At 38.9% G+C, this 12,682-nt stretch overlaps 1 protein-coding gene across 7 annotated transcripts in view; it reads left to right on the top strand.

Annotated features, from left to right (window-relative positions):
• The window catches only part of GBF1 (golgi brefeldin A resistant guanine nucleotide exchange factor 1), a 124,277-nt gene that overhangs the window by 7,771 nt on the left and 103,824 nt on the right, over window positions 1–12,682 (top strand). For 6 of the 7 annotated variants that reach the window (XM_057530818.1, XM_057530815.1, XM_057530817.1 and 3 more), the window contains exons 2-3: window positions 6,485–6,593; window positions 8,088–8,154. In XM_057530818.1, the coding sequence (XP_057386801.1) occupies window positions 6,498–6,593; window positions 8,088–8,154 (163 nt within the window). In that variant the 5' untranslated portion in view covers window positions 6,485–6,497. The remainder of the gene's footprint in view (window positions 1–6,484; window positions 6,594–8,087; window positions 8,155–12,682) is intronic. The other variant, XM_057530813.1, reaches the window with a different exon arrangement.

The raw sequence follows: 12,682 nt of genomic DNA, 5'->3' as shown, positions 1-12,682 counted from the left end.
ATGCCAAATTGTTATCCAAATGAGTTGTATCAATTTACAGACTCAACAGCCACTTGGTCTGTATTTTTACCAACTTCTGGTATTGTCAAATTAAAATTTTGTGCTATTTTGGAGGTGTAAAATGGTTTCTCATTATCTTATTTTGTAATTTTATTGACTATTAAGCTAATAATGTTTTCATATGTATATTTACTGTTTGTATTTTCCTTATTCTGTGAAATGCCTGTTCATGTCTGTTGCCAGTTTTGGGGAGGATTTATATGTCTATCCTTATAGTTTTGTAGCAGTTATATTATGGATATTGCTCTTTTTTAAAAAATTTTTTATTGGATTATAGTTGCTTTACAATATTGTGTTAGTTTCTACTGTGCAGCAAAGTGAATTAGCTATACGTATACATATATCCCCTCTTTTTTGGATTTCCTTCCCATTTAGGTCACCACAGAGCATTGAGTAGAGTTCTCTGTGCTATACAGTAGGTTCTCAGAAGTTATCTATTTGATACATAGTATCAACAGTGTATATATGTCAATCCCAATCTCCCAGCTCATCCCCCCACCCCCCCAGCCCCTTTCCCCCTTGGTATCCATACGTTTTTTTCTCTATGTCTGTGTCTCTATTTCTGCTTTGTAAATAAGATCGTCTATACCATTTTTTTTCGGATTCCACATATATGTGTTAATATACGATACTTGTTTTTCTCTTTCTGACTTCACTCTGTATGACAGTCTCTAGGTCCATCCATGTCTCTACAAATGACCCAATTTCGTTCCTTTTTATGGCTGAGTAATATTCCGTTGTATATATGTACCACATTTTCTTTATCCATTCTTCTTTGCTTCTTTATTATATATGTTACATATATTTTCTCCCAGTTTGTGATTTATCTTTGCCTCTTTTTTATGGTGTCTTTTGAATAAATGTCTTTAATTTTAACATGGTTTAATTTACCAGTTTTTTTTATGGGTTCTGCTTTTTGTTTCCTATTTAGGTACATCTCCCCTATGCTGAGATTATAAAAATATTCTCATATATTTTTTTGGCCACACCATGTGGCTTGCGGGATCTCAGTTCCCCAACCAGGGATTAAACCTGAGCCACGGCAGTGAAAGTGCTAAATCCTAACCACTAGACCACCAGGGAACTCCCTCTTATATTCTAAAAGTTTTCAGGTTTTGCTTTTTTACATTTAAGTCTTTAACTCATTCTAAAGAGAATTTTTGGTATTCCATAAAGGATCCAATTTATTGTTTGTTTCTCCTGCTTTTGTTTAGATCTAGAGGGAGTTGCCAGTTGCGGGATGCCGCAAAGCACCATTGTAATCCTATAGGCCCAGCTTTAAACAGATCGTGCTTTCAAAGAATATATGTTGCTCACAGTCTCTGAGCAGATAAGCCACTAGCTTATTTGGCTGGGGGATATTCGTTGGTGTGTATTTGGTCATTCCTTCTCATGTTATTTCTGATAAAAGGTAAACCTTAAGTTCTTTTCTACCATATTCGTGAGGTCTCTGCCGGCCTTTGTGACCTTATGACAAGGGGTTCTAGGCCATTGGCTACCAGACAGCAAGTGGTTCATCGGAGCTTCCCATTTGAACATCAAGGACAAATTCCCTTGGGAGATTCTTGGGTGAGGAGACATGCTCAGAGACTTGGAGGGAGATTAGGCAACTCTGCATAGTCCTTGAAATAATTCCTCTTTATTCCCGAGATGTTTCTTTTTTACTAAGAAACTTAAGACAATGATTTTTTGCTTAGATCTTTGCTATCTTAGAAAATTGTTAGCTTTTGATGCCTAATGAATTTTGATTGAGTGTTAGGTTGATTATTTCAGTTGGTATCCCAGTTCAAAATTTATTTCCTCCAGAAAGCCTTCCAAATAGCATGTAGATCCTATTAGATCTCAGTTAAGTCCTGTTGACACTTTTGTTTGCTATTTGTAGTGTGGTGGTGTTGTTATTTACTTGTTGCTTGTTGTTCTCAGTATAGGTGTTTTCTCTCATTCTCTTAGTTCTTTAAAAGAGAAATTAAACAGACTTCCCTGGTGGTCCAGTGGTTAAGACTCTGCACTTCCACTGCAGGGTGCGCGGGTTCGATTCCTGGTTGGGAAACTAAGATCCCACATGCCGCGCAGCGTGGCCAAAAAAAAAAAAAAGAGAAATTCAATATTCTTATTTTATAGTGGCCCCCTCCAGGCCCCCCAAAATATTTTTTACAATGATAGGTAGTCTGTATATGTATTATATATATTGAAAGCCGTCCATGATATGCTTCCCCTGCAACTTGCTTTTCTAGCTTTACATGCTATTATTCTCCTAGGAATAATGTTCCAACAAGTCTGGAACAATCATGACCCCCTAAATACATAGTGCATTTTCCTACCAATAAGCTTTTACTCTTGCCATTCTCTCCTTTTGTTTGTTTGTTTGTTTTTTTAAATTAATTTATTAATTTATTTAGTTTTGGCTGTGTTGGGTCTTCGTTTCTGTGCGAGGGCCTTCTCTAGTCGCAGCGAGTGGGGGCCACTCTTCATTGTGGTGCGTGGGCCTCTCACTGTCGCGGCCTCTTGTTGCGGAGCACAGGCTCCAGATGCGCAGGCTCAGTAGTTGTGGCTCACGGGCCCAGTTGCTCCGCGGCATGTGGGATCTTCCCAGAGCAGGGCTCGAACCTGTGTTCCCTGCATTGGCAGGCAGATTCTCAACCACTGCGCCACCAGGGAAGCCCTCTCCTTGTGTTTTTGACTGTTTGAACCCTGTCTTTCACTTGCCTTTCCAGGGCCCTCTGCCAGAAATAATTTTCTTTGCTTCACTACTGTGACACTGTGTATCACTTATGTATTAGAGATATGTATGGGTTTGTGTGTAGATATATGTGTTTAATCTACTAGATTATAAATTTCTTGTGGGTGGGTAGGGACAATTCTGTATGACTCTGTCTAGCATTTTGCTTAGCATGTGCTAAGTAATATCTGGTTGACTGAAATAAATGTTTGTTAGTTAACTTTGATTGCTGCTCTTAATCATTTATACATGGAATAATACAACTAATTTTCTGTAGCGCCTACTCATTAAAAAAAATCCGTTAATTAAAATTTAAAAATATGTAATATATGTATGTGTCACAAAATTCAAAAAGTACAAAAGAATAGGCAGAGAAAAGTAAGTCTTCCTCTCACCACTGTTCCCCAGTTCCTTTCTCTGGAGGCAACCTCTGTTAGGAGTTTTTTTTTGTGTTTTTTTTTTTTAAATTAATTAATTAATTAATTAATTTTTGGCTGTGTGGGGTGTTCGTTGCTGCACGGGCTTTCTCTAGTTGCAGCGAGTGGGGGCTACTCTTCGTTGTGGTGTGCGGGCTTCTCATTGCAGTGGCTTCTCTTGCTGCGGAACACAGGCTCTAGGCGTGCGGGCTTCAGTAGTTGTGGCACGTGGCTCAGTAGTTGCGGCGCACGGGCTTAGTTGCTCCGTGGCATGTGGGATCTTCCCAGACCAGGGCTCGAACCTGCCCTGCAATGTGTCCCCTGCAATGGTAGGCGGACTCCCAACCTCTGCGCCACCAGGGAAGTCCCTTAACATCTTTATCGGAGTATAATTGCTTTACAATGGTGTGTTAGTTTCTGCTTTATAACAAAGTGAATCAGCTATACATATACATATATCCCCATATTTCCTCCCTCTTGCATCTCCCTCCCACCCTCCCTATCCCACCCCTCTAGGTGGTTACAAAGCACCGAACTGATCTCCCTGTGCTATGTGGCTGCTTCCCACTAGCTACGTATTTTACATTTGGTAGTATATATAAGTCCATGCCACTCTCTCACTTTGTCCCAGCTTACCCTTCTCCCTCCCCGTGTTGTTAGGAGTTTCTTAAAAAAACCTTCCAGGAACTTCCCTGGTGGTGCAGTGATTAAGAATCTGCCTTCCAATGCAGGGGACATGGGTTTGATCCCCGGTTAGGGAACTAGGATCCCACACGCCGCCGGGCAGCTAAGCCTGCGTGCCTTAACTACTGAGCCTGCGCACCTCAACTAGAGAGCCTGCATGCCGCAAACTACAGAGCCCACGTGCTCTAGAGCCTGCATGCCATTTTATCTTTTCTGATACTTTATTTTTGAATTTGTTTATCTTTCTTCTACTTAGTTCTCCTCCTCTTCATCGTGGTATGTTCTCATCATTGAATCTTATCTATTCATTGAAGAGAACATTGTGTGTGTCTAGAGCATTTAGTCTTCTGAGAGTAACCTAGTTGTTTCTTTAAATTGTCTTTAAAATAAGTGTTGTCTTTTGTTGGGTTCCCTTGTGGATTGGGAGAGGTGTTATGGGCCTGGACAAAATTTGTACCAGTTCTTTTTTCCTTTATCATAGTGGTTTTCATTCTTCTCACTTTCTTGTGTAAAAAATATGCAAATAGAGCTACTTGCAGGGTGCTTTTTTTCCCTCCATATCTCTGGCTCAGTTTTCTTTTAGATCCTGCTGGAACTCTATAAATGCCTCAAAGGCAGAGATTGTATCTCATTTCTTTCATAATTATTAATTTTTAATTATATTGATGGTACAGTAATATGTTCTCCTTGTAAAAAATTAAAACATGGGTAAGGCTAAGTATCCTCTGATTACACCCTGATTTCATAGTACCTTCTCTAGAGATAACGATGGTTGTTGAGTTTGGGGTACATCTGCCCAGACCTTTTATTCTGTGTTTATGTATCTCTCTATATGCCTGTACAAAATACATTAAGTATACTTAACAGCATAGATGACTCACAAACAATGTTTCAAGGGAAAAGGGCAAATTGCAGAAGAATACATACAAAATGATATTAATTATACAAAATATAAAAATATGCAGAATGATACATATTGTCTAGAGATACATATCAATGAAGTAAAAGTGTAAAGCAACATAAAAGTTTAGTAAACATCAGATTAAGAGCCGTGGGACCAGGGCTTCTCTGGTGGCGCAGTGGTTAAGAATCCGCCTGCCAATGCAGGGGACACAGGTTCAAGCCCTGGTCCAGGAAGATCCCACATGCTGCAGAGCAACTAAGCCCATGCGCCACAACTATTGAGCCTGTGCTCTAGAGCCTGTGAGCCACAACTACTGAGCCCGAGTGCCACAACTACTGAAGCTCGCGTGCCTAGAGTCCGTGCTCTGCAACAAGAGAAGCCACCCAATGAGAAGCCCGCACACCACAATGAAGAGTAGCCCCCACTCACCGCAACTAGAGAAAAGCCCATGTGCAGCGACAAAGACCCAACGCAGCCAAAAATAATAAATAAATAAATAAGTAAATAATTTATGAAAAAAAAGAATAGTGGGCCCTATAGATGAAAGAGAGAAGGATGTAATTAGGGAGGACACACAGAGACTTCAGTTGTACTGTTCTTAATCTGGATACTGGTTGTTATATTCTCTTTATATCTTACTGTATGTTAAATACTGTATATTTTTGAAAACAAAAATCTAGTATTTTATGTAAGGTGGGTTGGTTGGTTGGTTTTTACATAGTTGGCAACATACAGTCATGCATTACAATTTTTTTTTTTCATTCCACAGTATGCCTAAAGCTCTTTCCATGTCTTATTTGCTTTGTATCCTTAGCACTCTGAAAGATGCCTTATGCATAGTAGGTGCTTATTAAGTAAATATTTTTGGAATTCCTTTCCTTACTCTGTTAGCCTTACTGTTTTAATTTTCCTTGAGCCTGATCTAAATGTTTGTCTAACTGTACGTCTCCCCTACCCTGCTTTCTATCCCTTTCGTTTTTTAAAATTTTGTCTTTTCTGAGGAGGATTTCTAAACAATGGGAAGTGATTAGGTTGATTTTACATGCTCCTAGGGTTTTCTCTATGCCAAGAAGAGTCTACCTTTCAGTCTGCTTATTAGAGATTTCCTGCTATAAGCAAGTGAACTTGACTTTTCAGAACTTTTCAAAGGTTGCATCACTGCCACTGTCCAATTTTCTGGAGCTGACTTGGCAGAATGGATGCAGTCTATAAATTGACATTGTAACTGTGGTTCCAAACCAGGGCTATTTTTCTAACAGCCTTCATTCTTTTCTTTTAACTTAAACCTTCATTATTTATTGAGTTGATAAAAAAGGAAGAACAAAAGGAAGATCTGAAATACTTCTTTAACAAACTAGCAACACGGATGTATCTGCATATCTATATGATTCGTAGGAGAGATTTGGGGGACAATTGACTTTGAAGAATTTGACATGCTTGTTAGAGATTGTTGAGGTGCCTTTGAAAAGTTTCTGGTGTGATGCTTTTTGAGTTGTATCTTGAACTTGCGGAGACCTCTAGAAGAGCCAGGTAGTTGGATTCATAACATAAGAAGGGCTTCATCCCATCTTAGTATTACAGGTGGGAAATCTTGGTACTGAAAAGTTATATCATAGTTCTAACCTTATCAGGTACTGATTTAAGCATGGGTATGGTCTTGGGTAACCAAATATTAACTAACTTTTCTCTTCACTGTTTCAGTAGGTTTGCCAGGATGGTGGATAAAAATATTTACATCATTCAAGGGGAAATTAGCATTGTGGTTGGGGCCATCAAACGAAATGCGCGATGGAGCACCCATACTCCACTGGTAAGTGGGCAGTGGGCAGAGAACCTGGTCACTGAGTTGCTGTAGGGGATCTGGTGCGTGGTTAAAACAGTAATCAATTTCCTGGTAATGATGATAATAGTAGGAATTCAGCGTTTTTCAGAAGGGTTTCAAGGACCCTTTTGTTTTATTTCAACTAGAGTCAAATTTATAAGCTGCGTTTTTTTCTCTGGAAGCCAAAAGATGATACCATTTTTCTTCTAGCTGTTTTCATAAACAACTTAAGCTAACACTTGGGATCTCTTTAATATGCCTAAAAATGTCAGAAAGATTCCTTATCTTGTAATTCCCAGGAACTATAATTAGCTATCAAATTCATTTCAGTTAGTTTAGTTATTGATACATGGAGTATGGCTTGGTAATGGTACTCCTTGGGAATTCAGCAAGTTTTCTTATATAGAGCAGACCGTATCTTGCCAATCAGATGAGTAAGATTACCTGTTGTAAAGCTGACTTTCTTTATTGCATTTGTATGTTCAAGGATATTTTTTGTACAGTCGTGTAAGACAGTTTTTGGTACAATTGTAAAATCAAGTTTAGACATTTCCAACTTGGTGAAAATGTATATGTGTGTTTAGAAATTTCTTATGTTCATTTATAAAAGTGGATTGTATTAGAAGTACGAGTGGAGTCAGGAATGTCTTAGAAATGAATATGTGAGATTATGATGACTATGAAGAAAGAGAAAAGATAGAATAATACATACATCTTACTCTGTATGTCTCAGTCTGTTTGGGTTGCTCTAACCAAATACCAAAGACTGGGTAGCTTATAAACAACAGATTTTTTTTTTTTCTTTAAACAACAGATATTTATTTCTGGGGGCTGGAAGTTCAAGATCAGGATGTCAGCATGCTCGGGTGAGGGACTTCTTCTGGGTCTCAGACTTCTCATCGTATCCTCACATGGTAGAAGGGCAAGGGAGCACTCTTGGGCCTCTTGTATAAAGGGCATTAATTCCATTCATGAGGAATCTGCCCTCATGACCTAATCACCCACCTTAGGATTTCAACATAGAAGTTCTTTTTTTTTTTTGTGGCCGCGCCATGTGGCACGTGGGATCTTAGTTCCCCAACCAGGGATCAAATCCACGCCCCCTGAAGTGGAAGCACAGAGTCTTAACCACTGGGAAGTCGCCAGGGAAGTCCCAACTTAGAAGTTTCGAGGGGACACAAACATTCAGACCATAGCACATATAAAGGACCTAGCAATCTATGGTAGCTTGAGTGCTATGGTCATGGTGTAGATTAAGCTTAGTATTTCAGGAGGTACTGTTTTAGGTAACCCCAGAGTACTTCTATGAGATAAGAGATTAGGGAACTGGAAAAATGAAGTATAGCTAACTTTCTTCTCTTCAGAAGGAAAACTGAATCTTCTGGTTGGCTTCAGAGAAAGAGCCCTTGATCTGTCCTTTATTTCCTCTTTCCTCTTGGCCTGATAATGAATTTTTTTTTTTTTTTAATTTATGTGTTACAGGATGAAGAACGGGATCCTCTGCTGCATAGTTTCAGTCATCTAAAGGAGGTTTTAAACAATGTAACAGGTAAGTGTGTTTGATTTATTGCAGAGGTGGACAGACTTTTTCTGTAAAAGACTATATAATAAATATTTTAGGCTTTGCAGGCTGTAGCAACTGTGCAACTACTCAATTCTGCCATTGTAGCTCAAATGCAGACTCAGATAATACTTAAATGAATGAATGATAAATAAAATTTTCTTTTAAAAAACAGGCTGCAAGCCAGGTTTGGCCCACGGGTGTAGTTTGCTCTGGTTTACTTTATTGCTGATCCTTCCTAGAGTTCCTAGTACAGTGTCCCATTTTAGTGGGGAATCAGTGTTCATACAATTATAAACTTCCTTCATTGCTTGAGTTATAAATAAGTTATTTTTGGCTATTTTTTGGTTTTGTTTTGTTTTGCTTTAACTACTTTCTTTCTCTGACTTACATATTCCATAAGATAAGAAGTTGGTGGCACAAGTGAAATTTTTAATACTTGCAGCAAAACCCTTTTCTTACAGAAAATCATTGTTGGTTTTAGGGCCTTAGCTGTCTGTAATGCAGATCTTTTAGTCTTCTCTTGTTGCCAGAATCTTTTGTGTCACACACTCTGCCCCTGTTTTCCTAATCATAATTATGTTACATAATATTCATGTGTTTAGAATTTTCAAAGCCACTTTCACATTTATTACTGTATTGAACTTTTTTCACTTTTTTATTTATTTATTTTTTGGATGGGGAACTTCATTTTTTCTTCTAGTTTCATTGAGATGTAATTGACATACAGCACTGTGTAAGTTTAAGGTGTACATATGCTTTGACTTACATACATTATGAAATGATTACCACAGTAAGTTTAGTGAACATCTATCATCTCATATAGATTCAAAATTAAAGAAATAGAAAAAAAATTTTTTTTTCCTTGTGATGTAAAACTCTTAGGATTTACTCTCTTAACTTTCGTATATAACATACAGCTGTGTTAATTATATTTATAATGTTGTACATTACATTCCTAGTACTTATTTATCCTATAACTGGAAGTTTGTACTTTTTGGCTGCTTTCATCCAATTCCTCCTTGCCCCACCCCCTGCCTCTGGTAATCACAAACCTGATCTCTTTTTCTGTGAGTTGTTTGTTTTTGAAATATAATTGACCTACAATACTATATTAGTTCCTGTTCTACAACATTGTGATTTGATATTTCTGTACATTTCAAAATGATCACCATGGTAAGTCTAGTTACCTTATTGAACTTTTACACAACCCTGTTGGGGAGGCATGTTAGATATTGTCCCCTTTTTATGAATGAAGTTGAAGCCCAGAGATATTTTAAGTGATTTAGCTGAGGTCACACTGATCCTAAGAAGCGGAGTCAAAACTCCATCAGAGTTTCCATCAGAATTCAGGCCCCTGATGCCTGGTTTATTGCCCTGTTCTGCATTGCTTCTGTTCTTATAATTAGAGGAGAAGGTACACAGGAAGTGCCTTATATTATGTAGAAAAACATGTCAAGGGAGGAGGCAAGTCTCAACACTTCAGGTTTTTCAAGGGGGTATATATAGACCTAAAGGGAAAGCCTCCGAGGCGTGTTCCTCTGTTGACTATAAAGGGCTTTTGCAGTGTATAACCCTGGAATGGTTTTAGCTAGTAACGTATCTAAGACCACAAATGAAATAGTTTTTAAGGCTTTTGCAAATTAAATAAATAATAAACGAACAAATAAATTTTTCCTTTCGTGAGAAATGTATCAATAGGAGAATATCTGGAGAAAAATTCCTTTTTACTTTCCTAAACATGAGCAGAAGTTATCTAAGGATTCCCTACATGTTTCTTTAAAGGAGCAAATTCTCCTCAGTTAAAAAGTGTTGGCAGTATTAGCCAAGAACGATCAAGTAGTATAGAGGTGGTTGTTGTTAGCTAGATAGCAGGGCTAATGCAACTAGGTGGCATGTTCCCATTTTATGTCCTGTACTGTAAGTGATTTGGCTGCTTTAGAAAGTTGGTGGCTTGCACAGATTTTTTTTTTTTAATCGAAGTATGGTTGATTTACAATGTTGTGTTAATTTCTGCTGTACAGCAAAGTGACTCAGTTATACATGTATACATTCTTTTTAATATTCTTTTCCATTATGGTTTATCCCAGGATACTGAATATAGTTCCCTGTACTATACAGTAGGACCTTGTTCATCCATTCTATATGTAATAGTTTGCATCTACTAACTCCAAACTCCCACTCCATCTCTCCCCTCCCCCCACACCCCGAAACCACAAGTCTGTTCTGTGAGTCTGTTTCTGCTTCTTAGGTAGGTTAATTTGTGTCATATTAGACTCCACATACAAGTGATATCATATGGTATTTGTCTTTCTCTTTCTGACTTAACTTCACTTAGTATGATAATCTCTAGTTGCATCCATGCTGCTGCCAGATCTTTTCAACTTTTCCGATAAAGCGTACACATCCCAATTAAAAAGAAAACGTAGTGAGTAGATATTTACAACTCTTTTTGGTGGGTCAGAGTTCAGAGTATTGTCTTTCTAAGAGAGTTAAGGGGATTAAACAAGTTAATACATTTGGAAACTTTTGGCAAGCTTTTTTTTTTTTTTTTTAAAGAGTGGGAATTTACATTTTCTTTTTTTTTTAAATTTTATTTATTTATTTATTTATTTATTTATTTATTTATGGCTGTGTTGGGTCTTCATTTCTGTGCGAGGGCTTTCTCCAGTTGCGGCAAGCGGGGGCCACTCTTCATCGCGGTGCGCGGGCCTCTCACTATTGTGGCCTCTCTTGTTGCGGAGCACAGGCTCCAGACGCGCAGGCTCAGTAATTGTGGCTCACAGGCCTAGTTGCTCCACGGCATGTGGGATCTTCCCAGACCAGGGCTCGAACCTGTGTCCCCTGCATCGGCAGGCAGATTCTCAACCACTGCGCCACCAGGGAAGCCCATTGGCAAGCATTTTATAGACAGCTAGGAATTGTTGTTATAAGTGGCTGGGGACACCCTAAAATGGCTGAGGTCAGAGTGGAGTAGCCTTGTAGGCTTTTTGGGCATGCCGCAGACCTTGAGGAGCTGAGGTGGTGCTGCTATCCTGACAGAGCCACATTTCCTACTTGCCATCCAATCAATATCCCACACTTGTTTTCTCCATTCTGACATATCCCAAGACTTCAGTTCAGAGACTGTATCTGTGGTGAATAGTACAGTCCAGGATTTGGAGTCTAGACCATCTAAGAGGTACCAAAGTTGAGTCTGCTGCCTAATTTTCTTACATCTTTGGGTTAGGAATCCAGATTATCTTCTGCTTGAAACTATTAAAACCAGAATACACTGAGGAGCCAGTTCTGTCAGTGGTACTAGGAACATAGCTGGGTGTTGCCAAGCTTTCCCTCAGAGGAAGGAAGAAGGTTGTAGTATTTTCCAGGGGCCAACAGCTGTGGCAGATGTTGAAATGGTGCCTGCCAAGGTTGCCCCATTGTTCTTGGGTTTTAGCATATTACCTGCCTGAGAAAATAACAGAGTGGACCCAAAATAGAGCATTTCATGGTCTTCTGATTGGTTCTGACCCCCCACATAGTGCTGGCTTCCAGGAACAGGTTTATGGGTCAACTGCCCCTGTGGTCCTGGACTCTGCAATCCATGACCAATTTCTTGTTTCTTTTACCAAAACAAACAGATTTTTCTGATTGGCAGTGTCAGGAGGACTGCTTTCTTGGAAGCCTGTTAACGGTTGAAGGCTGGGAAAGGGTTTTGAACTTGGAGAGAGAGACTGAAGGGACTGCCTGTGCTTTGTGACTGGGAATGTTGTACCACTTAGTTTGGAGGAAGTATGGCAGGAATTCTAAGACTCTATTCAGTTTAACTCATGAAAATGACTTGGACTTGGTCTCTTTTTACAAAGGCTTTCTATTTACACTTTTCTAGGTTATTTGCTGGCTGGGTTGGTTAAGAATATTACTAATGGAAATAGGTGGTTCATTGGACATTGTCAGTCAACCTAAATGATTTTGTCTCTTTTCTTGTAAGCAGTCAGAGAATCTTTTATGGACATAAGCGCTACCTACTCCTCCAGGAACATTATCTGAGCATTGTGAAGGAAATAAGTCCACTGTCTCTAGTAAGTTTAGCAAGTCCATATCAGTTATTCTCACAGATATGTCTCTGGACTACATTTGCAGTCAGTATTTGCCTAAAATGCATGACAACTGGATGCTCTGTAACATCTAGAGTAATAGAATATTCTAATACCAAATCTAAAGAGAGGGTTGCACTTGGAAGGTATGGAGTGCCTAATAAGAGCAAAGTTTGCATATTGGTACTTTGGATAATGCCATAGCTCACCACCAGTGAGACTTGACTGCTGCCCCTCATTTGGTCTTTCGATTCTCTTAGGAATCCTTAGGAGGTTATTCTGAAGGAGTTAAAGCAGATGTGTGGTTGCCAGGAGCTGGGAGTGGGCATGGGGAGTAACTGCTAATGGTTATAGGGTTTCCTTTTGGGGTGATGAAAATGTTCTGGAATTAGATAATGATGATGGTTGTACAGCTTTGTGAATATACTAAAAACCATTGA

The sequence above is a fragment of the Balaenoptera acutorostrata genome, chromosome 16 (assembly GCF_949987535.1).
Source record: "Balaenoptera acutorostrata chromosome 16, mBalAcu1.1, whole genome shotgun sequence".
Taxonomy (NCBI): Eukaryota; Metazoa; Chordata; class Mammalia; order Artiodactyla; family Balaenopteridae; genus Balaenoptera; species Balaenoptera acutorostrata.
Note: the sequence above shows the minus strand (reverse complement) of the source record. Positions and strands in the feature narration are given on the sequence as shown.